The following is a 27,884-nucleotide window of genomic DNA, read 5'->3' as shown; positions in this document are numbered from 1 at the left end:
AGCTCTGAGATGAAAACCCTCACACATCATAGATCTGGATTTAAACTGGAATAATCTGAGAGATTCAGGAGTGAAGCTGATCTCTACTGCACTGGAGAATCCTCAATGTAAACTGGGTAAAGTCCTAAAGTAAGTCTAAATTAAAGACTAAATTAAACATCCCGTCCAACAATGACTCGTGACTCTAATATGATAAAGAAACAACCATGAACACACTTGACTCTATTTACGAATATGTAATATTCAGCAGAGTGAGCAGACAGAATGTTGCTTTGACTGGAAGTCAGTCAGACACAGTTGATTTACATATTGTATTAGATGAACTTAAAATGCTGGCCAGAGGTTTCTCTGGTGATTTTAAGCAAACCGAAAAATGGGTGCGGTGTTGTCACCCTGATCAAAGATCACAAAGAGGGTCGAGGTAAGCGAGTCTGGCTGGCCCACAAAAGATGAATGTTAGGTGTTTGTCATCCTATCATCACGTCAGAGTCTGGTTGCAAGTGAAGTGACATCATCAATCACAACTGCATTGTGTGTCTATGTTCTCTAGATTGTGTAATTGTAGGATCGAAGAAGAAGGTTGTGTCTCTCTGACTTCAGGTCTGAGATCAAACCCCTCCCACCTATGAGATCTAAGATGGAATGACATGAAAGATTCAGGAGTGAAGCTGCTCTCTACTGTACTGGAGAATCCTCAATGTAAACTATTTAAATGTTTCAGTACTTTAGTGTCAAAGCGGTGTTGGTTTCATGTGTCTTATGTCATTTCATACTCGCTTTTCCTATAATAAAATTCATTCCAATTTTGCGGTAAATGGCCAACTAATAACAAGGCAGGCAGTCGTAATGATGGTGAATTATGAAACGCAGTTCTGTTGCTGAATGCTAATTGGTCAACATATTAGTGACTTGTACCTGTTTATTACATGACTGGTAATTTAAAATTTAAAACGAAAGACCTGTACCCATTAAAACCAACTGTAATATAATAAAATACAGCGATATAAGAATAACTATCATTGTATTCAGGTACACTTTTATAATTTTGCTACAGTTGCAGTTGAACAGTGCTGTTAGTTGTATATTGTGTATAAATCCATCTAGGGTAGATATTTTCGCAAAATGTTTGCTTTAACAGCATTAGGATAAAAGGATACTTCACCCAAAAAGGAAATGTTGTCATCATTTCAAATCCGTATGACTTTCTTCTGCACAACACAAAAGACAGTTTGAAGAATGTTGCTAAGAGACAACAGTTGATACCCATTCAGTGGAATAAAGAAGGTGGAATGAAAAAGACTTATGTGTTTGCATACAGTATATGTGTGTTCGTCAAAAAATAAATGTCAACCCAAAAGTTAAAATTGTATTTCAAGTGTGTGTCAATTTCCTTCCAACTTAAACAACATAATCCATTATAAAAGGAACATTTGAGCTTCAACAGTTGTTGTGAAGAACTGCCATCTCAGCTTGTGTCCACATGTTAATAAGGTATATAAACTTTATTATATTACATCGCTTCTTGAAGGCACCAGTCATGAAGCAAGTAACAAGTTAACGTTGGTGTTTGGATAATTATTTATAATATTTCATTAATATTTACGGCTATAGAATTCGAGGACCTCGTATCAAGCAAAGTACAACTGTCACTGCCATCTTGTCAATATGACAAATAAATTATAAACTTGATATGACACGTGCCTGTGTGAGAATGTGCGGTAGCAGTTTGGACATCATTTAGCACACATTGTAAACTTTTATTGATAGAGTGGTTGAAGACACGGTGGAAATATTTTGTAATTTAATAATGGAGGCTGCAACAATATACTGTATATTCCTAAAAGAACTGCGGGACAACGGAAGAAAACTATTCCATGGTGGAAGGAAGAGTGTAGTGAAGCAATGAAGGTAAGAAATAAAGCGTTTAATCAACTTGGGAAAAACATATAATCAACAGACAATATACTGTATAAGAAGGCTAGAGCAAATGCGAGGAGAACAATAAAAAATGCTAAAAGGGAAGGATGGAAGAATTTTTGTTTTAAGACACTCCATTAGACGTATATGGAATATGTTAAGAAAGATGGCTGGAAAAGGGAAAATATTTAACCAAATTCCTGTGTTAATAGATGATAATAAAGTGGCTACTTCTGTTATAAGTAAACTTATAGGTAAAGTGTTAGAGAATGTAGAAACTGAAATAGAAGAGACTTCAAATTTGAACTGGGAGAAGAATATATTGAAAGAGATATTATAATAATCCAGAAATTATGAAGATGAGAGATAATAGTCATATGTGTATGGACCTAGAATATACAGTGTCAGAATTAAAGTAGCTTTACGAAATAATAGCCATGAAAAAAAGAGTGTGTATTCAGGATATAATTAACACAAATGCATTTACATTCCTCCAACACAGAAAATTTACAGTAAATTTGAAAGTAATTAAAGTCATTCCCTGTGGCATAATAACATTTACCAAACACTTAGAGATAGACATTAATAATATAACATTACAAAATTCGTAACTTATTGTAAATGGTCTTTCTCTGTTTGATAATAGTTGTAATAATAACTTTATAAGAAACTCCCTTAATGTTGATTCCAATCCTCCAAATGTAGGTGGCATTAAAGCCTTGCCATATTACACGGCATAGGATCTGGACATTGCCTTATAAATACATTATATCTAACAAAATAAAAGAAACAATGTACAACATTGTTCATAGATATTATCCTGTGAACGTTACCACAAGAAGATATATTCATACAATTGTGATAAATGTACCTTTTGTAATGAATCTGTTGAGGATATTGAACACTTGTTTTATTATTGTCCTTATTCACTTTCATTATGGATTGATTTTAAAATAGACATGATCAAAAAATTACACCTTAAGCTTGGAGCCATGTGATCTTACTTGGGATACAGAACCCTTATTTGTCTGACAAACATCTTAACCTTTTTATTATTTAAACCAAGTTTTACAAATCCATAAAAACACAGAATTAGAAACTTGAAAAAAACTAAAAGAGTTTTGAAGCTTTTCACATTTTTGTAATTAAATGCCCTTTTTGTATTTGTTTGTAACTTTTATATTGTGCATTATTATTTGATTGATATATATCTTTGTTTATATCGTATAATGACGGTGCTTTTGTGACTTGCATGAATCTCTAATAAAAAAACAGCAACGTACAGTAGGTGGCGTTACGCACAAAGGATGTCAATGCGCCAAAAATCTAAGGAAGAAGAAGAGATCGTGCAGTGATACGGGCTGGTATGTAGGGGGCGCTGCTCTGTTCGGCGCTCACGTCTGCGCTCTGAACGCTCGCTTTTCACAGCACGTTGTCTGTGCGGCCTCGACTTCCTCCTCTGTGCAGATTTCATGGCGAGTGATAGCGGGGAAGAGTTGATTCACCTACCGTGACCACACTGACCCGCGCATCAACCTCTACGCACGCTTTCATCGGGTGAGTGCGGCTGCGCTTCTGGTCCGTCCTTTAAACGTAACTCGCACCAGACTCCACGTTTCGTGCGCTTTTGAGTGAGCAATGTGATATTACGAGTGTTTGTGTACCTCTCTCTCACGTCTGTGTGTGTTTAATGTTTGGTAGCTCAAGTTAGCAACCACAGGCTGGGCGCTTTTTTCAACGTCTGTTAACGCACGCCGTGGCGACGTTAACAGAAACGAAAAAGAACGTCTGGCGTTGAGGTCACGCGCGGTCTCCGATTAGTCTTTTAAGTTGTTCCCCGTGTGCTCTTTTTAGGGGTTTGTGGGGTTAATTGTAGTCCTTTGCATTGTGTCTTACTGCATGTGCTAATTAGCTAGCGCAGCGATAACTGAAGAACTTATAGCCCGGGTGCGCTGCTAGTGAACGAGCGACGCGACGCGACGAAACAGCAACGCTCCGTTATAATTCATCAAACTGCCTGTTTACTTTATATTCAAGCGATAGTTTGCGCGCGCGCGCGCCGTTCCCGGTCTGTGCCCGCGCACGCCTCTTGAGTTTCTCCCATTATAATGAGCGAAGAGCGCTCGAGACCTCGCCATACGACGCGACGCAAGATTCGTCTAATCTGTCTAGTTTGCCCGACAGAAGATGATGTTGATGCGTGTTTATTTGTTGACGTAATGAAAATGTTGTGTAAATAACCGCAGAACGCTGTCATTCAGAGGTGGTGCAGCGACTATATCATATTTGTTTTTGCTGAAAGAAAAATGAATCACGTGCGCTTTACGACGTTGTTTAAGCGCACGAAGCATCGATCGACAGTCCGGCGAGTTTGAAACGACAGAAATTCCAGCGTTACGGATGTGACATTTTGAGTTACGGACGTCACACACAAACTCTTTGAGAATGTATTTGTTATCTATATTTGTTATCTACAATCAACCCCCGTTGATTGTGTTTACGTCAGAAAGTCTAGGCACGCGTTTTCTAGTTTAAAAAGGGAAATAAACGTGCCTATGGATGTGATTAAATGCCATGTCATATACATTTATACATGGGTATGTGCAATCCCCTGGGATCGAACCCACAACGATGCTCTTACCACTGAGCTACAGGATAGCAACATACTTTTTAGGATTTCTTTATATTATTATATTTCGATTTTCATTGATCTTTCCATTTATAAGGAATATAGACTCGATGTGACAATTGTCAAAACAGCACGTACCTGGCTATGAGAAATCATGTCTTAAAAATACATTAAGAGAGACTTCACGTGGGTATTTGAACCACCATGTTGCCAACTATGCTGTCAGTATAGTTGAACCTTTATTTTTTATGGTAAGGTTGACATTTGCATGGAATTTCCCTGATGAAGTTGTCTGCCTCATCTGCCAAAATATTTGTGTAAAATAAATGTATTTGCTTGGAATGCATGTAAATGTGTGTGTTTGTGTGTGCATCGAGTTAGGAGAATGAGTGTTTATATCATTAATATGAATCTTCTCCTCCTTAGTTACCCTTTATAAAGACTGACATCAGACGAGTAGTTCTTTGGCTTCAGTTTCAGGTGGGTTATAACAATTCTTTTGACATGGAAACATCTCACGTTGTTCGACAGCAATAATAACGAAAATCTATTTACAAGCTTGGATACATTTCTTGTCAATGCGTTCATGGATGGATTTTTCAACTTTGAAGAGAGTTAATTGACATTGTATTGTACATTTTGCATTGTGATGTAATATTCCGATATTTTTCTATATCTTGACCAGTGAAATTGGCCGTTGCAGTCGTTTTGGAGATCTGGGTGTTTTCAGAACAGAACGCTGTGCTGTTGCCCTCCATCTGTCATTGTGTTGTGGCTGTAGCTGCTCCTACTGAAGATCTGCCATTCGATGGCTCTAATGGACAAACACAAAGTGAAGCGGCAGAGACTGGACCGCATCTGCGAAGGTGAGCATATGAATACTTGAACCGTACTCCATAAGAAACAAAGGAAAGCCACGTTTGCGATCCGTGTTTCTAAATGAAACTAAAGTGTAAGAAGGAACGTGTCGGGTGGCACTGGATTTTTATTCATAAGGACTTGATTCCAAAGTGGATGTTTCATATATCTAGTTTGCAATCGGAGCTAACAATACCCACTTGAAACACAGCCAGAACAGCACATGTGTGACATCAAGACCTTCCAGACAAATGGAATGCGATGTTACACGTGCCGATCAATTAAGCACAATATGACTGGCAACGTCTATAAAATCCGTTTTGATTTCATATTGTCTTGAGTCCACCATCAAATGTACAGCGTAGAGAAGTTTTGGGTTGACTTGGAAATTGAATGTGGTTTGCAACTGTTACATTTCTATTTGCTTAGATTTTTACCCAATAGCAATTTTTTGTTTCCATGGATTATAGAAAGATAGTTAGAGGTTATCTGTGTAAGTAGTGTGGTACGGATTTGAAGAGTAGCGGGTGAACCGACAAACACAAAGTGAGAGAGAGACAGGTGATAGGATTTGTTTAAACATGGTGAGACACCTGAGAGACTGTTCTCTTATCGCTCCTCCCCGTCAACCGCACGGGTGTCTGGGGTTGCTCAAGTCATCCACGCTCAAATGCTCGCACAAGTGTTGTTAAAATTCCGAATTAATGTGTGGCTTAAAGTACCTTTGATTTAGAAATTGTACTTGTCTTTTGAAGATGTTCGGTTGAATATGTTCTTGGAAACGCACACATATCAAAATGAAGCCCTTGTGTATTTATCCATCGGCACATATATTTCACTGCCTAGTTTCTTTTGGTGAATGCTCAATGTGGCGAGGTGTAATTACTCATTAACATCAAAGAGGCAAAGCTATGACACTTATGTTTCTTTTATGTTAAACCCCATTGTAGAAATGTGGAGCATTTATTTAGCGTTAGTTCATAATGTATAGAAATGGTTGCGGAGAAATCCTTTTGCAACTTTTTATTTAAAATGACAAAAACATATGAATACTCTCCTATTGCATTGCATATCGTTGTTTTCGTCTGTGTTGGCATGCCCTGTAATGTGTGCCAAGCAATTTTATTTAAATGTCTTGAGGGCGATGTTTTATATAATGGCTTAAAAGACTAGAACATATTAATTTTCTCAAAAAGGTCAGATTTTTGAGTAAATGTTCTCTCATTTTGTAAGGCACTTTGGATAAAAGCGTCTGCTCAATGAACAAATTTGAATGCGCACCTCAACAGTTATTGTATCAGAAACTGTCATTGCGTACAACACCTGTCAAAAACTTGTAATGTTTCTTATGATCTGAAAAATAGTTTAATATTCAAGATAGTTTCATATTTGAAATTACTTCTGCATACAAAAATATAATTTAGCCAACAAATTTGTTTTTTTCATTAGAAATAAAATAATAAGTAACCAATAAGAATCCAGCACAGATGGAAATTCCCACAAAACTGTTTAAAAAGCTTCACCGGCCGAGTCCTCAAGAAGATACATGATAAAACGTCTGGTGTCTAGGATGCTTTTATTCACAACGTAAATTACCCAGTTACAATTGTTTTATTCACTGGTTTTGATAGGTTTACTATTCTAAAATGTGAAAAAATATAGAGAGTATGTGATCCTAAACTTATGATGGGTAGTGTATTTGAGTGGTTTAATATAGTATTTTATATAAATAAATTTTTTTGGGTGCATTGTACGTGACTTGAAACACTTGCTGTGTACTGTATTTCTGTATAGCACCTAGACAGGCACACTGTTAATATCAGGGATCCCTCATATAATGGACAGATACAAGTTGATTTCAATAGTTATAATATTATATATAAAATATTAAGACATAATTTATCATAGTCTAATGTTTAAAAGAATGCAACTCACTGTGGCATCGATTGACAAGCTCTATACAGGGTTGTAACAATCCGAGGGCGAGTAAACGATGACAGAATTTTCTATTTTGGGTGAACTATGCCTTTAACACGAGAATCCAACCGTGACTGTTCACAATAAAGCAGTGTCTCGTGCCTTATTTCTAAATTGTCTTTTGTAACGCTTCTTGAAATTGGAAAGTATGTTTGATGACTTCTCTCGCTCGTCGTCTGCCAGACGAGGCCTCTGAGGTCAAACGTTTTTGCTTTGTTCACGTTACATCCTCAGCTTTCGAGCTTTGGCATCGGAAATGTGGCTTTAATTTGTGTAATGTGCAAAAAAAGGCTTGACTAAATAAAGATCTCGCCCATAACTTTCCCAGCCTTCAAACCGAATTCGGTTATGTGGTCACAACTGCAGATGGTAATGATATTTATTCAAGTGACATCAGAAAGGGAGTCCACAGAGGGTAATCGGGGGAAGGGGGCGTTCCTTTATAGGAGCAAGGTTAAGATTGTAGATGCAACGAAGACGCTGTGTCTTTAAAAAACAACAACTGCCTCTTATGCCGCTTGTCAATGCCGTGGAGGTTTATGCTGGTTGGATGACGCTCTAAGCACAGACCTCTGATTGGACCGGTGCCGCGGGGGAGGGCCTAAGCGCGTGTGACACGGGAGATGGGAGTTTGCCAGGCGAAAACAGCCTGACACTGATTGTAAAGGGTGGAGAGGGAGCGATAGAAGAGGAGGGGAGAGAAGACAAGGCGCGTGGATTTCATGATGCAAGGTTTGGATGTACATCTACCTGCCTCGTGTTTGGTGTTGCGTGCATGCATTTGTTGGAAGCTCGTGAGATGCAGTGGGAGTAATGCGAATGGGTGTGGTGTCCAAAGCAGCCGTAAATTTTCCTTTTTGGCGCGTCTACTGTGTGTGTCCTTGCAGCTTGAGCAAGAGCGTGTGTGTTGGCCAGGCAGGAGGCAGGGTGTGGTGCAGCTGTATTATCATCCACCCACCCTTCCCCCCCTCTCCTTATGTGTGTGCGTGTGAGGACCGTGTTGGGGGTGAAATGCAGAGCGAGAGAGCAGGAGCAGGTTTGGGAGGGGGTGAAATGGAGGAGAAATGAACGCTGAATGAATGGCATTGTTTGCATGGCCATGCTTGTGTTGTGGCCCTCTCTCTTTCTCGTGTAGCCTGGCGCGGACTCAACACACGGCATCTGTGCTGCTCTCAGCGGCGTTCTCGCCGCGACCCTACAGGAATAAGTGTTTGCATTGTTCGCATAAGAGAGCGTCACGGACTGTAATTTTCGCCGCTCTGCCATTTTTTTTGTATTATGTAGTATGGCTGGTATTTGTTCTGTCCCCTGAAGACTGTGTGCGTTGCCATGAAGCACTGATATGGAGGGAGAATAGTGCAAATATTTGTCTTAAAGGCCTCATCACGGCAAGCTCCTTTATCGATAGCTGTGTGCGTGTTATTGAGCATCATGGAGGTGTCTTCACCCCCTCCCCCCCATATCAGCCGCCAGTGCAGCAACACCTGTCAGTGATGGAAGGGACGGAGGGTCTTTACATTTTACATGGCTGTTTAGAGAAGATTTGCTGCTCGGAACGCTTTCGGGCTTTGTGATTTTGTTAAATTATGATTTTAACATTTAGACATTTCTGTATTTTTGGACAATTTAAATATTCAGATCGTCATTAGTCATAATCCGATTTCTGCGGAATAGTACCGTGTATTTGATTGAGTATGCTTCAAGTACTCTGCTGTTTAGGGTTGCAATCTGATGATTTTATGGCGTGATCGATTCCAAAGATATCCACAGGTCTACTTCTCAAGCGAATCTTATAGATTGTGATCGTTTCTAAAGTAGGCTACAGAACAAGCAAATTTTACCTCACGCAAAGCAAAAGAAAAAACCACTTATGAAGCAGCCTGTCTATATAAATGTCCACACGATATGGTTGTCGTGTTCGTATTGCATCACGTGTTTTTGTTGATAGAAGCAAGCTTAGCCTACACATTATACTTGGGTTTAAGAAGCGCTGCGTAAAGACGCAGCAAACTCACACACAACAATGCAATGAGCGAACAAGTTTGTTAAAGCGCTTATTTTTTCCACATTAATTCCTTTCTTCTTCATCTCATGTGCTGAAACAGTATCACTGAAAGATCCATTACAGTAGTTAAAAAAAACGACTGAGATCGTCATAGTTTAAATGTGAACACCAGTTACATGTATGATCATCATTATAAAAATATCATTCTGCATGTAAAATGTATATTATAAATAAACAAGTAGGTCTATATTCAATAATGGTGTTTATAAAACATGTTCATAACGTTTTTTTTTAAGTTTTAATTTCAATTTTGACAGCTGATTTGTAAATGCTTTTATTTTGTAAATTTTAAAGGCCCATTCTCTCAAATCTTTTAACACAATTATTTTAAAACATTTTTTAACTTATAACTCATTTCAAACTATTTTAAAACTATTCCGCAGAATTCCGCAGATTAAGAAAAAATGTCTGCGCAGAGTTAACAAAAAAAGTCTGCAGATTCCGTCTGGCCTTGGTCATGTGAAATGTCATTTCCACAGCATGTCATTTGATATGTTTAGCAGGTGTCACCTGTGCTTTTGCCTCCAACTGATATTTTTCTGGTTGCATGTCTCTCCGCCATGCCATGGTTTGATGATGGGGAAGGGACGTTTATATAATATTGAACTGATTTGTGAATCACGTTGTTAATTGTGATTTATACTGCAGTTATAACTATGTTTTTTGTCTACATAGGGCTTTGGTTCTTTGCACTATGTTTGTAGCTCGGTCTGTGTTTGTTTTCGGTAGAGATTCAACGATACGAAATTCCTCCACTGATACCAATAGCCAGTAATTCAAAGTGATATCTGCCGGCACAGATTCTGAAGATTCAATTTATTTTTCTTTCTGAATGTTATTATTAATTATGATGACTATTAATATTCAACATCAAACGGCGGATGCCTCTTAACATTTTCTTTATATAGCAGAAATTCAGTACATTTCCCTGTCCTTTTTTATTGACATGATATATCGGACCTGATCATTGGCCGATTGTGTGAAGTATCTTTTATTAACTGATAGCGATTATTGACTGATCTTGCATTTCTAAAAGTGAAATTCGATACTGATTCTTGTTATAATTAAATGGCAGTTTGTCAATTTATGTTTGAGCCACATGTGCCATATTGCATTCTAATAACAATCAGTTATTTTCTCCTGTCGCATCTGTTTAGTTTAAAATAATCTTCTGCAAACCGCGCAATGTACAGAAATTTGTCCCAGTCTGAAATTTTGTTGCGTTTGCTTGAAAATAGCCTTCCTGACGTTGTTCCGTGCTTGGCTATGACATTCAGAAGTTCCTCATTGTCTGACATATCATCTTTGTACGCCTCTCGTTTATAAACCGTGCTATCACTTAAAGCTAAATCTGTGACTAATGTAATTTCACATCAAATGTGCAGACTATATATTAGGGCTGTCAAACGATGAAGCGCAACCAGAATAAGTTTGTGTTTACATAATACATGTCTCTGTACTTTTTATATTTATAAACGTATATGTTTATATTTACTAATTTAAATTATACATACATGCTTATTCATTTTTATATTTAAGAAAAAAATAAGATATGTGTATGCGTTTATAAATATATCCGTGAATGTGTTTATAAATACAAAACGAATATTCACAGTACACTGACATATATTATGTAAACACAAACTTTTATTGTGGATGAGATTAATAACGATTTATCGTTTGACAGCCCTACAATATATGCATCACCGGAGTACAGGGTGCTTCTTTAACTCTCAGGCTTTAAGCCTGTTAAATGTTGTCTTTTGTCTAATAATGGCATAATTCATTGTCTTCATTGAGATAGCATCTTAGTAAATGACTCGATTAAAGAGTCTGGATAGGTGCTTAAAACCAGCCAGTCCAGGGCTCCAGACTGAAATGGTAAAAAAATATGAATTTGTGAATTACTCAAAAACAGTCTAGGCTACAGAATGCCAACGAGAGAGAGAGTGGTGCTGGTAAACCTCACTTCCCGACCCCAAGAGGTGCTCCAATGACTGACACTAGAGGCTGCGGTCTGTCCTCGTAAGAGCCCCCGACTCTCATGCCTCGAAGCAGGAGCGGTGCAACCGGTTACACCAGCAGCTGGGATTTTTCTCGGATGCTCAGCTCCAGCGCATTGCGCTCCGTATTTTCCGCGCTCCGCGCCTTCAGGTCTCTGCCGAAAACTCAATGGAGTTCTGCGGATTTTGCCGCTTGTTATTGACAAGTATACAAACACAACATGCATTAGATGCGTTGTTTGATTAACAACGTAATCTGTCTATTACTTGAGACACCACTGGATCATTTCAAATACGTTCGAAGCGAGAACAAACGACATGTGAATTTAAAAAGGTTTTATTTGAAGTTATCTTCACATGTTGTGAACATGCAGAAAAATGTAATTGTTACAAACATAAATAAGCATAATAACGAATTAACAAACCCCATGTTTTCTGTTAAACTCTGATTAAATAAAAAAAACAATAAAATGTTTACACTCTCATACAGTATATATAATATATTAATATGGTCTTGACATTGAATTTATTTGAAAAATATTTTGTCTGGTGTATTCAGATTAAACTGTAGTCTTGGCATCAATCAGTAAACAAAGGTTCTCTGCCTCTTTTTAAATAAGCAGAACCATATCTGCTATAAACTGCATTGAAATATACAGTATCGACAGGCAGGATTTAAAGACTATTTTTAAAACAAATGTATATTTGTGCTATTATATTTGTTTAATACTATTCCACGGAAATCTGCAGATTTTCCCAAATTTGTGCAGAATTAACATGAAAAAGACTCCTTATGGCCTTGTTTATGAGGAAAACAACTTTTTGCGAGCTAAACCTAACGCATGTCATTTAAAAATGTATGTTGATGTTATGTGGCTCTTAAAAATATTATTTTGCGCCTGTGTTTTTCCTCTATAGGAGACAAGACAATGGCTCCTTAATAGATTTTTTTAGTTTGGAGCCCTGTAGTCTATTTTAGAGAACTGGTCTATTTTAAGTCATCTCTGTGTGAATTAAGATCCTTAGTGGATATATAGTTGTAACTTTATTTGTCACTGTAGACCAATATTTTGCTAGAAATTGTAGAAAAATCTGAGAATCTTTAAGGTACTAGATGAAAACCTCTCAGAGCTTTGTTTATATTTATCCTCTTACTTAAATATCAATTAGTTGCAAGAATGGATTGCAAATCTAAAACGTGTCCATGGAATTAAAATGTTGTTACAATGTATTGGACCATTCAGACATATCCCTAGTATACACATGCTGGTGTTTTAGCCGTTTAGCTATTTTTATATGATGCAAGTCATGACAGAGAGGGGTTAACTTTACCACATTAAAGGAATTTTTTGTTGTGAGACTTTAGTTTTACACATGCCTGCTCTTTATTACGTACACAAAAACTCACACAATTTCCAAATGGACTTTGTGAGTTGCTTGAATGGCGACAGAAGCTCTTGATAATTAGTGTGGGGTTCGAGTCACCTGTCCCAGAGTTATATAGCTTCTTAGGGGACATGTACATGACATTCATTCTAGAATACAGAAACGACTAGTTAAACCATTACACACAATGTAATGGGTGTCAAGACATGTATTTCAAAAGAAGGATTTTGAATCCTACATGCCATCTCAATGCAATAGTCATCAAAGCCAGATAGCAAAAACTGATACTTCATAGAGATGTTTGTGGCAGTCGTGGGGCCCTACATAGTCAACCATTGTGACCAAGTCATAATTCCCAACTTAGTTTTGGTGCTGGTGTAGGAACTAAGGACGTGCGCTATGGCTAATTGACAGTAGTTTAAACTAGGGGTGACGAGATGCTTATCCCACGAAACAAAACTGATTTTTTGACAAAGAAATCCTCAATGATTGAATACATAGGGAAAAATAAAAGTATTTTATTCAAACCACCTTGTACTTTATGAAACAAATTAATCTTCTATTTTAATGAATTATATTATGCAGCTTTCTTTATATGCTTTTGCATGGTGCTGGTGTTAGCAGAGGTGGCGATCATATCACACTGTCAATCCTCCTTCCTCCACTGACTGAACCCTCATCGCCTTCAGAGAAACAGTTAAAACTCCATAAACTAAATGTATTCATATAACGTAATGTGAACTTGCAATTGCTATACTGTACTGTACTATACTGTCAATCCAAATGCGTGAGGATATGGTGTTCTTGTGAAACTAGTCTGATCTCACGAGACATCGGAACCGGTGAGATCACGTGACTGATTATTTGATTAAAACCCTACATTCTTTAAACACACAGGCATGTGTGTTCCATCTTCCCTACGTTATGATTATTAATATTTCTGCATTTGTTGATGCGCCAACCCTGACTGGACCGTTTTAGCGGCTGCATGAATTGACGCGATGAACATTTGTTTGCTTTGGCTGGTCTGTGCCTGGGTTTTAAATATGAAGCCCATACAACCGTATGAATTTTAATCCTTTATATCTGTTTTTTGTAAAAAAAAAAAAGAACATTGGAAGCAATGGACAAAAAGTAGAGAACAATCTACAGAACTCCTTTTATCTCGCACAGAGCGAAATAAAAAGCTGCCAATAAAGCATACTACCCTTATTAGCTAATTTATATAACATGCACAGGGTTTTTCTAGCCAAAATGAGGCGGAGGTGGTGGCATCCTGATCTTGTATATAATTGCATGTGTAGACCAACCGTCCCTTTAATTGGATTAACCAAACACTTTTCAAACAACATATAAAAGTTCAAGACATTTGATGAAAATTAAGTTATATCAAACAGAAAATTGCTTAATCAAATATAAGCTTTTTACATTTATGCATTTGGCAGACGCTTTTGTCCAAAGCGACTTGCATAGCATTATCCTATACATGTGTTTCTAAGTATATGCAATCCCCTGGGATCGAACCCCGACCTTGACATTGTTGGCGCCACGCTCTTGCCACTGCGCTACCACTGAAATCTATGCAGAAAAACCCCTGCACACATAGGCTAAACACTCGAATTAGCATGTGATTACGATGTTAATATATTATAACATGGTTTTGTTAAGGAAATGCAAGCATTATGCTCTGATGAAAGCCAGCTCGATGTTTGTGAACAATAACTGTCTGAGAAATCTGCGCAAACTCTGCAAGGGCAGACAGATAACATTGCCAAGCGATCATGTTTATTCAAGCGCTTTTTTTGTGATAAACATTTTAAGTCCAGACATTTTAAAGTTTTGTGAATATAGAAGCTGAAACATTCTCATCTCAGTTTTATTATGTGTGCTCAAGATGCATTCACTGCATTTACAGCACATTCTGCCATCAACGTTAATCATTCATCATATCATGCATTTAAATAATTAAATTGTCATATTTATTATTAAGTATTTGTCAACATAACTGTGTGTAGCTTTAGATCATTATCTACTTTTTCACACTTCCGTCTGCATTTTCCACAGCACGGCAGTAAGAACCCAATACAGAATGGTTACGCATGGCTCCAGTGACATGATTACTATGCCACTTTGATATGACACAGTCTGCATAAAACCTACTTGTTTTCCTCCAAAACCCCCCCGCAACTCGTCTTTCAAGTGGTCATTTCGGAGCGTGCTGCAATTGGCACAAAGGAAACGCATGCCAGATCTGACCTAAAATTAACACCATTTGTGCCTCATACACTTTTGAAGACTATTAACAAGTCTTTTTTCAAATATATTGTTTTAGTATGTTATTTAAAATGTACTTAAACAAAACATGAAAATGAAAGTCATTTAAATATTTGTTTTTCACAATTTTTTTGTGTAATTGATTGTTGTTTTTAGTGTCGACTAGTAGGAGCTGTACCGTTTAAATGACTAGTCGGTAAGTCTCGCACATCCCTAGTAGGAACAGTAAATCTTGTGTGTATTTTGGTTCCTATTTGCAACGAAGCAACAACAAATATTATTTGGCAGAGCGTTAAATAAAAGTAAATAGAAAACAGACTATTCATTGTGCAGTATTAGTAGTATTTCAGATATAAGTGCTCAAAGTTGTTGATGGTAGTATTGTTTGGATGGAGACAAAGATAATTTCGCTTCCAGTCTACTGAATGTAGGTCATTATGAGTCATGTGAAGACCCCTACCCCCTTTCCTCATCTTCCCTGTCCCCTGCTTACACTTTCATTTGGCAGATGGGGGGGGGAGGGCAGTGTGGGACATTGGGATTGTTTGGAGCTGTTGTCTTGTGTAAAATCACAAGTGTTTTCAGTTTTGTGTCACTCCCCCATCATTCCTAATAGGGTCTTAAAATATATAATGTATCTATTTTGTATATATTTGGTGCTTATATGTCGGGCTGCAACTAGTGATTAGTTTTATCGTCGATTAAATCAATCGATTATTTTTCGGTTAGTCGCCTAATCTAACAATTACTTTCCGATTAATCTAATGATTGTTGTTGGGTTTAGGGCTGCAACAACGAATCGATAAAAATCGATTATTAAAAATGTTGGCAACGAATTTCATTATCGATTCGTTGTATCGCGCGACTATAACGCGCGCCACATGTTTGAGTGGCGTGAGCGTGGCGTTTCTGTTGCGTGTCAGCTCTGTGGCGGCTGCGTCGTGTTTTCTGTATCTTTGCACACCAGCACCGTGCCTGACGCGGCGCTGGCGCGCTGCTGCTGCTATAGGTGACATAGAGGGAGGCCGCCGACAGACAAGGGTCTTGTATTCACGACAAGTTTAAACTTTTTTCACATAACCTACACCTTCCAAAATCCGAAAAATGAGTAAGTAGGCTGTCTGTTTATTTAAATAACATTTCCAAATGTTTTGTAGCTTTATTACCTGATGTTGGACCGTCACTCAGATGACACACTAGACTACGTTGTTATTGTAGTGTGTCATATTTTTTTCCATTTTTAATCACATTGTTAAGAGCGTAAAAAACAAAAATAATTCAGTCACCAATACATTTTGGGGTTTAATACGAACCACAATTCGTATTAAGATGATTCTCAGATATGTTATTAAAGATGTAACGTAATCAATTGATGCACGAGTTTACTTTATGCAATATGTGTTTCAGATGGACATAAATTAATATTCCCATTCAATGCAATGTATCTTTTCATTGGATATAGCCTAAGCATTTTCTTGGAGGAAGATTTTATGGAAAAAAGTAGTTAATTGGAGTATTCATTTGCAACATTTTAGTAATAATATCTCATACTTAATAGGAATATTAATGTATAATTTATTTCAATATTCACTTGTTGTTTCTCCAAAAATGCATTATAAACATGATTTAAGTCCTGATGTTTTCTACAGTGGACATGTAAACCCCGTAACGTGTAGATGTTGGTTTAATGAAATTCAATTTGAAAATACGTTCAAATAAATGATGATTAGCTTTCAAACATCAAAATGGCATTCATTAATATGTATTCGTGTACAAAATTACATATAAACATCTTTTCCTATTCTATTTTGCCTGGAAACGCTTCCAACACGCTTGCGTGTCTCGTGAAAAATAGGCGTCGATTCAATTCCTAGCATGCACGCGTTTTCCGTGCGGCTCGTCTCACGCAGGCAGTGTGCAAGCTCTAACCTGTTAACATGGGAGCCGATTTAAAAACGGTCACGCCAGGCTTCTGAGACGCTCACGCCACGCATCTAGTGTGTCACGGGACTAAAAAAAGTTGATCGCGCCGCGCAGCATAGCGGAGAAAAAATAAATTAAAAAAGCAGAGCGGAGGTAGAGGAAAGACCATCAGAGAGACACGAAAAAATTCCAGAAAAAAACAGCAAACCATGAGAGGCTTCTTGATGGGAAATGCATCATGTAAACCACAGCCAGCTGTAATAATAATATAATAAGTAATAATAAAGCTTTTGAAATATGTTTTGCAATGTCAGTTCTATTTTTCAATAAAGGGTTGAAAATGAATGCTTTTAAAAATTTGTATCCGATTCATCGATTAATCGAACAAATAATCGACAGATTAATCGATTATTAAAATAATCGTTAGTTGCAGCTCTAGTTGGGTTACCGTTTAACTTATTTGGTAAAATTTCCTGTAAAATAAGTACAGCTTCTACCGTTAGTATTTTAAACTTTAAAAGATTTATTAAATAATTTTCTAAAAAGAATACACACTTAATTCAGTTTATTCAAACATAAATACTGCCTAACAGTGCAAAACAGCCTGAAAGACAACGTGTATATTCAAGGAGAAAAGTCCAACAAAAAACTGCCTAAATCAGTGCAGAAATTACCTGAAAGGCAAAGTAGCTTCAGTAAGAATTTACTGTAAACAAATACTCACAGGATGTTTTCTCTTGAGGTGCTCTTGCATCGCAGTCGTGCTGCCGTGGTATCCCATTATTTTTTTACAGAGTGAACAAATCACAGTTTTGTCCGAGCAGTCTTTGAAGTATTCCCACACTTCAGATGATCAAAGAGAGTCCGGACAAAACGGTGATTTGTTCACTCTGACGAAGTATTCCCACACTTTAGATGATCATGGTCTGTTTTTTTATTATGTTTATCTTTTCCTTTTGCACTATACCTGGAAGCAAAATCTGCCATTACTGCACATTAACGTAAATCATGTGACGCATCGACGCATTTCACGTACATCAGCGTATTTTTGTCCCCGACGTAATCGACAAGGCCGACACGTCGTAGCAGCCCTACTAATATTCACTCTTATGGTGCAAAAGTACACTTTTGAAATGGCTTAAGTGACAGCAGAAGATCTTAAAAGAACTGTAGACACCTGTTATTAACTTTAACTGGCATTTTAATACTGCCATGTTGAATAGGTTTACAGGAAGTTAAAGTATTTGTTTAGCTGGGGGAAAGTGGAATGTCGTTAAAACGAGCAAACTGATGCGACACGTCTTCTAACGATGTTGTAAACTGTGTCTAAAGCTTTTGAAATTAAAGGACACATATTCTGGAAAATTCACTTTTATAAGGTGTTTGAACACTAATGTGTCCGCAGTGTGTTTTAAAACCAGCCTATGATGGTAAAAATTAGGGATGCAACTAACGATTCTTTTTTGTCGATTAAACAATTGATAATTTTTTGATTAGTCGACTAATCTAACGATTGTTTTTCCCGATGAATCTGTTTTTTATTTGTAAACAAATGTTTGTGGATTTTGACGATTCTCCCTTGAAATTGTTGTACAACGGAGTCTGATGTGGTTTATGTAAATAGTAACAACAAAACGCCCGCAAACCTAAATAAAAATGTTAATCTGGGTCAGTATGTCAAATCCAACCAAATGAAAATATGGTAGTTCAGCGCCTCTCGTTTGAATACTTCCTTAGTTTGAGGTCTGAAATATTTCCTTTTGAGCCCCTCAAATATTTCCTGGCCAGAAAAGCAAAAAGCCATGTTAAGAAGATATTAATTGATACATGGATACAAATAAAGGCTTGTTTGTGTCACATCCGAATTGTTGGAGTCTCTTCAGGGCAGAAATATTTTCACAATCGGCTTTCTTAAATTGAAAAAGAGAGATTTGTGAGTGGCCTTTATTAGCACATTAAAAGATCAATGGTTTTCATAAATATATTTTAATATCAAAGCATATTATTTAAATGACTTTGCAAAGTTTGTAAGTACCTATCGTGATCAAAGTGGAAGCGATTTTATTAGTTGGTACTATGGTGACATAATTTGCTCCCATTGAAGCAGTTTATGTGAGTTAACTACATAGGACTGTGATTTTAAAACTGGGGCCAAGATGGATCCAGGGGGACCACAGATTTTGTGGCATTTTATGAAATCATGTATCATACATTTTATGCGATCAAACATAAGAAAAATAAGACCCCAACCAAAAGTATTGATGCTTCAACATTGTTTAACTGAGTATGTATACGGTTTTATTAAAATTAAGTTTATAAGTCTTATTGGGGGGGGCTGCATAGGGGGCCTTACAACAAAACAGTTTGAGAACCACTGACCAAGGACATGGAAGTATTTCTGTGTGGGCCCTGTTTCTTTGAAAAACAAGCTCTCTTTTCAAAGTTAAGCAAAAAAAAGCTCTTTCCATTAGGGCTGTAGTCAACCAAAGAAATGCTTAGTCGACCAAAGTCCTGTCCTGCGCAGCGATCAGTCGACTAAAAAAAAAGACGCGATGTTTTGCATTTTGATTGAACATTTATTAAACAATCGTCATAGAACATTTATAAAACAACAACGAAAAGACATCAATAATACATAAAACTATAATAATAATACAATTCTTTGAAAATTAAGTGATTTTTTTTAAATAGCCGAAATTAAAGTATTTAAAGTTGGGGATGAAACATAGGCTAAAAAAAATAGGCAACTGGTCGACCAATGAGAATGTCAGTCGACCAAGACGGCATCGACCGATTAGTCGACTAAACGACTAAAGTTGACAGCCCTACTTTCCATATAGATTGTTGTGCTTTTGCAGTGGTGCTGAGGACAGACAGACAGATGAGCACAACTTGGATGTTTCCTTTTGACTGTGCTTCCTGCTATCAAACTGATTTGGGTGTGTTAAGTAAAGAGGTTCTGTTGTGCGCCCTCATGATCTGAACAGAGGTAGTGATGTACTAAATGCTCAAAGCACGTTCATCATTGTGACTCTGACCAATACCCTGCATGATGACATCATCTCACAAACATGTTACAGCCGCTATAGCTTGTTTTGCCTGTAGCATAAGGAAGATCATGATTGAGCATGCCACTAAAAATAGGTCTTGGTGTGAAAGATAGTAAGTATATAAACCAATGAAAATGCAAGACAATTTATTAGCAAGTGCGTATTTAACTGTCAGGGAATTGTGATGGACGTTTTTGTGTTGAGAGAGACTGGAGCATCTTTGACTTAAGGTCTATGATGCAGTAGTACCTTAAGATAATGTCTTTGTAAATTGACCACCAACATTGAAGATCCAGCCTTATTTTTAAAAGTAGTCAATGCTTTTTTTGTGTGCTCCAAACCCACATGTGCTTTGTCAAAGCTTGTTTATGGTGCTTTTCCACTGCGTACTATTGCGCGGTACAGCTCACATTTTAGGGGTTTTCCACTGGTTACAGTATAGGGCTGAAATTAATTCTCGAGTAATTCGAATACAAAAAATCATTGTGGCAATTTTTGTTGAATCGAAGCTTTGTTTAATCCATTTAACTACTGTACATACGAAGCACTGCATTTCCCCACGGACCATTTACTAACGCAAAAGCCCGCTAAACTCCACACTATGTAATTACGTAACATGTACGAAGTCATGCATGTGCATCGCAGAACAGAGCAAGGCGAGCATTTTTGTTTCAAAGCATATACATTTTAATTTTATTTTTAAAATGGATGATCGTTTCACCAGATAAAGACCCTTATTCATTGTCTGGTATCGTTGAAAGCCCCTTGAAGCTGCACAGAAACTTTAATTTTGAACTTCAACCTTTTTGAGTCCATTGAAGTCCACTATATGGAGAGAAATCCTGTAATGTTTTCATCAAAAACCTTAATTTATTTTCGACTAAAGAAACAAATACGTAAACATCTTGGATGACATGGGGGTGAGTAAATTATCATGAAAATTTATTTTGAATGTGAACTACTCCTTTAACGCAATGCTAAATGCTACATTAGCTTACCCTCGTGTCCGTCAAGCAAACCAAATGATTGCTGACTGCTCTTTGCTGTGAGATTTCCGAGAAACTGTTATTTTTAGCAGTAATTTGTTTTGCTGCTTTTGTCGCGTTCACAATGATGCTACGACAGTAGAGGATTATATAAATGTATAATCCTTACCCAGTTTGAAACTGTACTAAACTGCTGTGGAACAGCAAATTTAGCCAAAGTGAAGTGAGCTGTACCGAACCGGTACCATGCAGTGGAAAAGCGCCATTATTTACACATGGCCATAGAACCCAATCCCATGTAACGGTCCAGTTACAGGCAACAAAATAAACTATAGTTTGAACTAGTTTGCTTTTGGATGAGAGCAGATCATTTGTAACGCTCCCAAGCATCTTGTGGCAAGTATTTTAGACTAAGAATTCACTAATTGTTACAGTTCCCCAGCTGAAATATTTTTCCGGTCGCAGTGCATTAACATAGACATCATCCAGTCAGATTTGTAGCTCAACATTTTTCTGCACATCAGAGCTATATTTTTTCAACGGCAATGCAGATTTGATTAGAGATAAAAGAATACCAAAAGGCGATGTAGGAGGATGCTAAACGGTCTTATTTTTAAATGCAGTATTTTAATTCAGTTATTAAATAAGGTGTTTTGAATTTTACAGGCATTCGACCACCCATCCTCAATGGGCCCATGCACCCTCGTCCTCTGGTGGCACTGCTGGATGGGCGGGACTGCACTGTGGAGATGCCCATCCTGAAGGACGTGGCCACTGTGGCCTTCTGTGATGCTCAGTCCACCCAGGAGATTCATGAGAAGGTACAGTTTCCGTTTGGCTTCAAACGTTTTAGCAATATACAATCATTTGTGTTTCACACTTACTGTTTTGTTGCCACAGGTTCTTAATGAAGCTGTGGGTGCTTTGCTATACCACACCATCACGCTGTCACGAGACGACCTGGACAAATTCAAAGGTCTACGGGTCATTGTGAGAATCGGCAGCGGGTTCGACAATGTAGATGTCAAGGCTGCAGCAGAGCTGGGTGAGCTTTGCTCCTGTACCACAAAATGATTTTTTTTGGTCGTACGAGTTGACCGTGTAACGGTTGTGTCTCTGTTGTGAACAGGTATTGCGGTGTGTAACGTGCCCGCCGCATCTGTGGAGGAAACGGCAGACACTTCCATGTGTCTCATTCTGAACCTGTACCGTCGCGTCACCTGGATGCATCAGGCTCTGCGCGAGGGCACCCGCGCCTCCAGCGTGGAGCAAATCAGGGAGGTGGCTGGTGGCGCAGCCCGCATTCGAGGAGAGACGCTGGGCATCATCGGGCTTGGTAAGTCCATAATACATTTTAGTGTTTATAGCAGTTTAAATGCGTTTGTGCTGTGCATTGCAAATAGGCCTGCAGTAATTTTCTATCAATCTAACACACCATGTATAGATAAAAAAAGTGGTCAAAATGGAAGACTGAAACTGACGTTTGTTTCTGACGATGGATTTTCTTAGGACGTGTGGGCCAGGCAGTTGCTCTGAGGGCAAAGGCCTTCGGGTTTGGAGTGATTTTCTATGATCCGTACCTGCCGGATGGTGTGGAGCGGTCACTAGGGCTCCAGCGCATGGCGACACTACAGGACCTTCTCATCCACTCGGACTGTGTGTCGTTACACTGCAGTCTGAATGAACATAACCACCACCTCATCAATGACTTCACCATCAAACAGGTACAAATACAAATACAGCTACTCTAAATCAACAGGGTTAAATCAACAGCGCTCGGTTTAAAAGAAAAGCTTTGTTTCGCAACTTATGGAATGTAGATTGAGTCTTACACTCTTTAATATCAATAACTGTGTTGAGGTAGATGCGTCAGGGGGCGTTCCTGGTGAACACAGCTCGTGGAGGTCTGGTGGACGAGAAAGCTCTAGCCCAGGCACTGAAAGAGGGAAGAATACGGGGGGCGGCCCTGGACGTCCATGAAACGGAGCCCTTCAGGTAAGAGGAAACAAATCTTGGAATCTGCAGCTTGGTAAAACAATTCTGTAATGCATGTTTAGAAGCTGGTCATGAGGCTGTATGTCTTGGGTTATTTTTGCATATTATTGTTAGTAACCCTCATTTGCTTCCGCACCAGTTTCTCTCAGGGCCCACTGAAGGACGCCCCAAATCTTATCTGTACCCCACACACATCCTGGTACAGCGAACAGGCCTCCGTGGAGGCCAGGGAGGAGGCGGCGCGGGAGGTGCGCCGAGCCATAACAGGTCAGTAAAGCCCAGGTGTTGATTATCTGCCTATGCCTCCCTAGTGTGCGCATTCCAACATATTCACGGCTGAATGGCTGTTAGCATGGATTGAGCATTTTGCCATTTTGTTTCATGCAAGTCATTCCACCAGAGCCGCTATTAAATTGTCAAGTTTGCTTAAATTTGTCATTTTGAAGAAATTGCATACTGGTGTCTGATATACAACCTTCTATGAGTTTAATACGCAGTAAGGGTGTCAGAATATAGTTATTGACAATAGCGATGATTTAAAAAATCATGATTGTCGATATTGTTTTATTGAAAGTTCAACCAAAAATGAAAAATGTGTCATCCTTTACTCACCCTCTTCTCTATGCAAACCTTTATGACTTTCTTCCGCAGAACACAAAAGCAGATATTTTGAGGAAAGTTGATAACTGAACAGCACTGGCGTTAGTTAACTGGGGCTAGTTAACAACATTTTTTAAAATAGCTTTTTTTGTGTGTTTTGCAGATAAAGTCATACAGGTTTGAAATGACAAGAGGGTGAGGAAATGATGGCAGTAACACATTTTAATTCTACACGCATTGTAATATTGGAAACTATTCAGCAACCATATAAGCTTTTGCCTTAGTGACTGTTGACAAACGTTTTCTACTTCCTGCATTTGTATTTTGAGTTGTGACCAAATATGACACGTAAGAAACGACAGAAAATAATCAAACAAAGATGAATTTGAAAAAGAATCATATCCAGGATAGACGTGTAGTGAAAATCTGATAGCGTGACAGCCCTAATGTCCAGTAACGGTTAGTGCTGTGTATGTTGTGTTGCACGTGCAGGTCGTATCCCTGACAGTCTGAAGAATTGTGTGAATAAGGAGTATCTGATGGCAGCATCTCAGTGGCCGTCTATGGAAGCCACCTCGGTGCACTCTGAACTAAATGGAGCCGCCTACAGGTAAATATGGCTCTTATCAGACATTGTTTACCATCCGGCTGCACAGACAGAAATGTAAACGCATTGCTCTTTCATCTTCCGCAGGTTTCCTGCAGGTCTGATCGGTGTAGCAGCGGGAGGCTTGCCTGGAGCCGGGGCGGGAGTGGAGGGCATCGTGGCCGGATCTCTGCCCCTGGTCCACGCCATCGCCCCCGTGTCACACCCCCCTCATACCCCGTCACCTGGGCAACCCTCCAAGGCAGAGGCTGACAGAGACATCCCTTCTGACCAATAGCATCCCAACACATTCCATTTTGCCCTGATCACCACGCCCTTTCACCTAACCCAAGGGTCGGCCAAGGCTGTCGCCCCTGCTTTCGACGCGACTTCGGGTCACCCCAGTCCTACAGAACACGTGTACAAACCCAGGAGTGACCCACTCGAACTCACCCCACTTCCACTCGCTGTATACTCAAGTTTTTCCACTTTGGCAGTAAGCAATAACTTCTCAAGGACTCAATAATTGGATTCACACACTCCTTTCTAAGCTACGAATCCCAATTCTTTTGCTTTGTGGACTAGTTGGAGTTTTTTCCCGTAGTGTTTCTTTCTTTTCCATCAAACTGTCTAACAGCGTGGAAATAAACGCATGGACCTTCTTTCCTTCATCCCCTGCGCCCCACCCAGCCCCCCATCTTCCTTTAAGCATACATTTTGTAAACCACCTCAACCCTGTCCTCTCTTAGCAGACATTCGGTCATCAAAACAAAGCAACAGTTGCTTACGTCTTAATAAATTTCTCTAGCCATCAGCGTTTATTTCACAGCCTGTCGTTCGATGTTACAGATCAAGGCTAATGATTGGCCCGTGGCTAAGAGTAACTCGGTCCATTTGTGTTCCTCTCTCTCCATGTGGAAGGCATCTAGAACTGTCCATCCTCTCTCAAAAAGACGTTTGCAGGAAGCGAGAGAGCTTTTGAGTTTTGATCATGTGCTCGCTTTTAAGTCACAAGACCTATAGAATCCATAGAGCCTGAGGTGTCATTGAAACGGCATATGTGAAATTCCATCATCTTGTGATGGCCAGATTGGTTTTGTGTAGCTTTTTGTGAACGGCTTCACGGTGAGAGATTTGCTAACGGCTCACAAGCACTCCCACGTTTCTAGTCTGAAATAAAGGCTACAAAAACACACATCCTTGTTTCTGCACTGCTGTTTGTGGCGAGACAGATACGTGGCACAACTCTCAAAATGTTGCGTGTGTACCACATCGATTTGTAATCCATGACAATATCGGCACCTTTTGTATTCTAAGCCATGTGAAGAATATTTGCCTTGTTTTCCATATCCTCTCTCTTTCTCTCCCAGATATCTCTTGCTGTACTTCCTCCTCGTGCCTCCTTTTTCGATTAGGGCCTTCTCTTCGCGACACAGCGAGGCACCTCGTCCACCCTTTATCTCCGCGCTCGTCCTCCATCGGGTTCCCATGAAATCAATGTGGAGCACGCCAGCTATGCCCTTCCTCTCCAATATTTTGGAGTGCCCCACAAGGCACTTAAATCTCAGTCTCTTTCCGCTCAAACACGTACAGATGTCTCGGTTTACACGTTCTGCTCATTTTAGATGTAACGTTGCAGTAATGTTGTTTGGCCAGCAGGAGGCAGTAAGTCAATGGCCCTCTCACAACTGATTATTTGATACCAGCTCACTATCACATAGCCAGTCTCCCGCTTGTTTCGAAAGACTGAAGGTTAGCAGGAGATCAGACGTAAGAGACCCACGGAAACTTGCTGTGGACTGCACCATCCATCCGAGTCTCATCGGCGTCTTGTGCGGTTTCAGGTTTTCTGTGCTCTTAGATGATTCGTCAAGCACACAAGATAAGGTGGAACGACTAACTGAAAAGCCACTTGCTTTCCAAAGAAGGTTAGGTCGTCCCCATGCTTAAGATGCGTCTCGGGATGGCGTTCGGTGCGAAGAGAAAGGCCTTTGTTATACCTCAGTAACAGATATTGAATGTATGCTCAGATCTTTCTTGCTTTGTACAGCTTGTTTTTCTTAATTCTGAGGGGGTGTGTATGCGTCTACATGTATGTGACTGTGTGACTGCTCATGTAGTATATCAGTTATACCTGAATTACAAAACTAAGCTTTTCATTTTTTTTTCTCCGAGCATATATGGTTACTTTATATTGTTTCATAGATGTAGTTTGAATCTCAGGCTTTAGCTTTATAGGATCAGTGATTTTTGTAATTTTCTGTAAAAACAAACAAAAAAAGAGGAGCACATTTTTTGAGATGTATGTGTGTAAATGGAGAAGGGGGTCTGAAATGGTACATTATTGAAACTAATGTCTGAATGCGGGTTGGGTGTGAGAATTGGCTGCCTACAGATCGTTCTATATATCTGATGTTGTTGTAAGTAACCCCGGATGGTTGTTTTCCTTGATAGTCAGTACTCATGGAATAATGCATGGTGATGTACCTTTTAGGCCCCTCCCCTCGTCCCTTATTGGCCAAGTTTGGTGTTGAGTTTTGAGTGACACGCAGCTTTCCTAGACTGAAGTGATGCCCTTTATTCCCATCCACACAGCTCTGTGAAATAATCTCTTTTTTTGGGCTGTTTTTGTTGAATTTTGAAAGTTTCCTCAAGCATTATTGTGGTGTTTCCTTGCCAGCAACCTCATCCGGCTTCGATATAAGATGTGCACTATGTGTTATAACCAAGAAGTGGATAGTTGTGTCATTCAGTGTTCGACATGTTGTACTGAAACATTTCAAGATGAACCTTGGTCAATATTTTACCATTCAGCATCCGGGAATCCCTCATGTTTCGATTATAGTTCGTCACGTGGTCCCCTCGCTGCCTTAACATTGTAGACCGTGGTGGGCTTTGTGAATATCTTTTCCCTGGTTCCCCTCGCAAACCCTCCTCATCCCGCCAAACACGCAAGAGAGAGGAAGCCGTTTTCTTTAGCCATACGTCGCTCTGTGTGCTCAATGCATATTTCGGGAGAACACAAATGGCTTTGGCGATAAGGTGCGGAATGCTCAGGCGCTATCAGGACAAGCCGATCCCTGTTGTGGGATGAAGCTGTGGCACGGTCGAGTCTATAAAGGAAGTCTGGAGAGGAATGATATGGACTTGGAGCGGTCAGTTTCTCTCTCAGGGTTCCACACACACACACACGCATATCATTCGACAGTCTGTCATCATCTTCCTCCATATGAATGAAGATGATGTAGAGCTGTCTCTTAAACAGTCCATCTTTCGACAGTGAGTGTCTTTTCCTTTCTATCACTCTTCTTTGCTCTCTAACCGCGTATTTGTCGCACTGACACCTAACAACAAAAGAATGAATGTTTTAATAGAACCGCGTGTACCGTTGAAGTTGGGAAATGTATTTTTACAACATGTGAACTTTTTATTCCTTTCTCTTACCTTCTATTGTTTTTCTCCCTCTCCCCCATCACCAGACAGCAAAAAAGTAAAAACGGAAAAAAAACATGTAACTAGGCTCTTAAGCTTTACTTTTGTTTTTGTTTACTTTTTTATTAGAAAACAATCATGTTTGTGATGGTAACCTCTGATGGTAAATTCCACAAGGTATTTTAATAAAATCCTAAAGATTA

At 39.0% G+C, this 27,884-nt stretch overlaps 1 protein-coding gene across 2 annotated transcripts; it reads left to right on the top strand.

The window, feature by feature from the left end:
• Nucleotides 1-3,309: 3,309 nt before the first annotated feature.
• ctbp1l (C-terminal binding protein 1-like) lies at nt 3,310-27,884 on the top strand. 2 transcript variants are annotated; one of them, XM_079479561.1, is made up of 11 exons: nt 3,310-3,474; nt 4,973-5,026; nt 5,232-5,412; nt 21,735-21,889; nt 21,969-22,113; nt 22,198-22,404; nt 22,578-22,792; nt 22,933-23,063; nt 23,203-23,330; nt 24,156-24,273; nt 24,358-27,884. In XM_079479561.1, the coding sequence occupies exons 3-11, from the start codon at nt 5,355-5,357 to the stop codon at nt 24,545-24,547; spliced, it is 1,347 nt and encodes a 448-aa protein (XP_079335687.1). In that variant the 5' UTR covers nt 3,310-3,474; nt 4,973-5,026; nt 5,232-5,354; the 3' UTR covers nt 24,548-27,884. The 2 variants fall into 2 exon arrangements, 1 of the variants encoding a protein (XP_079335687.1); XR_013787905.1 differs by having other exon boundaries at nt 3,375-3,474; nt 24,128-24,273; nt 24,358-27,883.

This window comes from Barbatula barbatula (genome assembly GCF_947034865.1).
Source record: "Barbatula barbatula genome assembly, chromosome: 18".
Lineage (NCBI taxonomy): Eukaryota > Metazoa > Chordata > Actinopteri > Cypriniformes > Nemacheilidae > Barbatula > Barbatula barbatula.
This window is presented reverse-complemented; position numbering and strand designations above follow the sequence as displayed.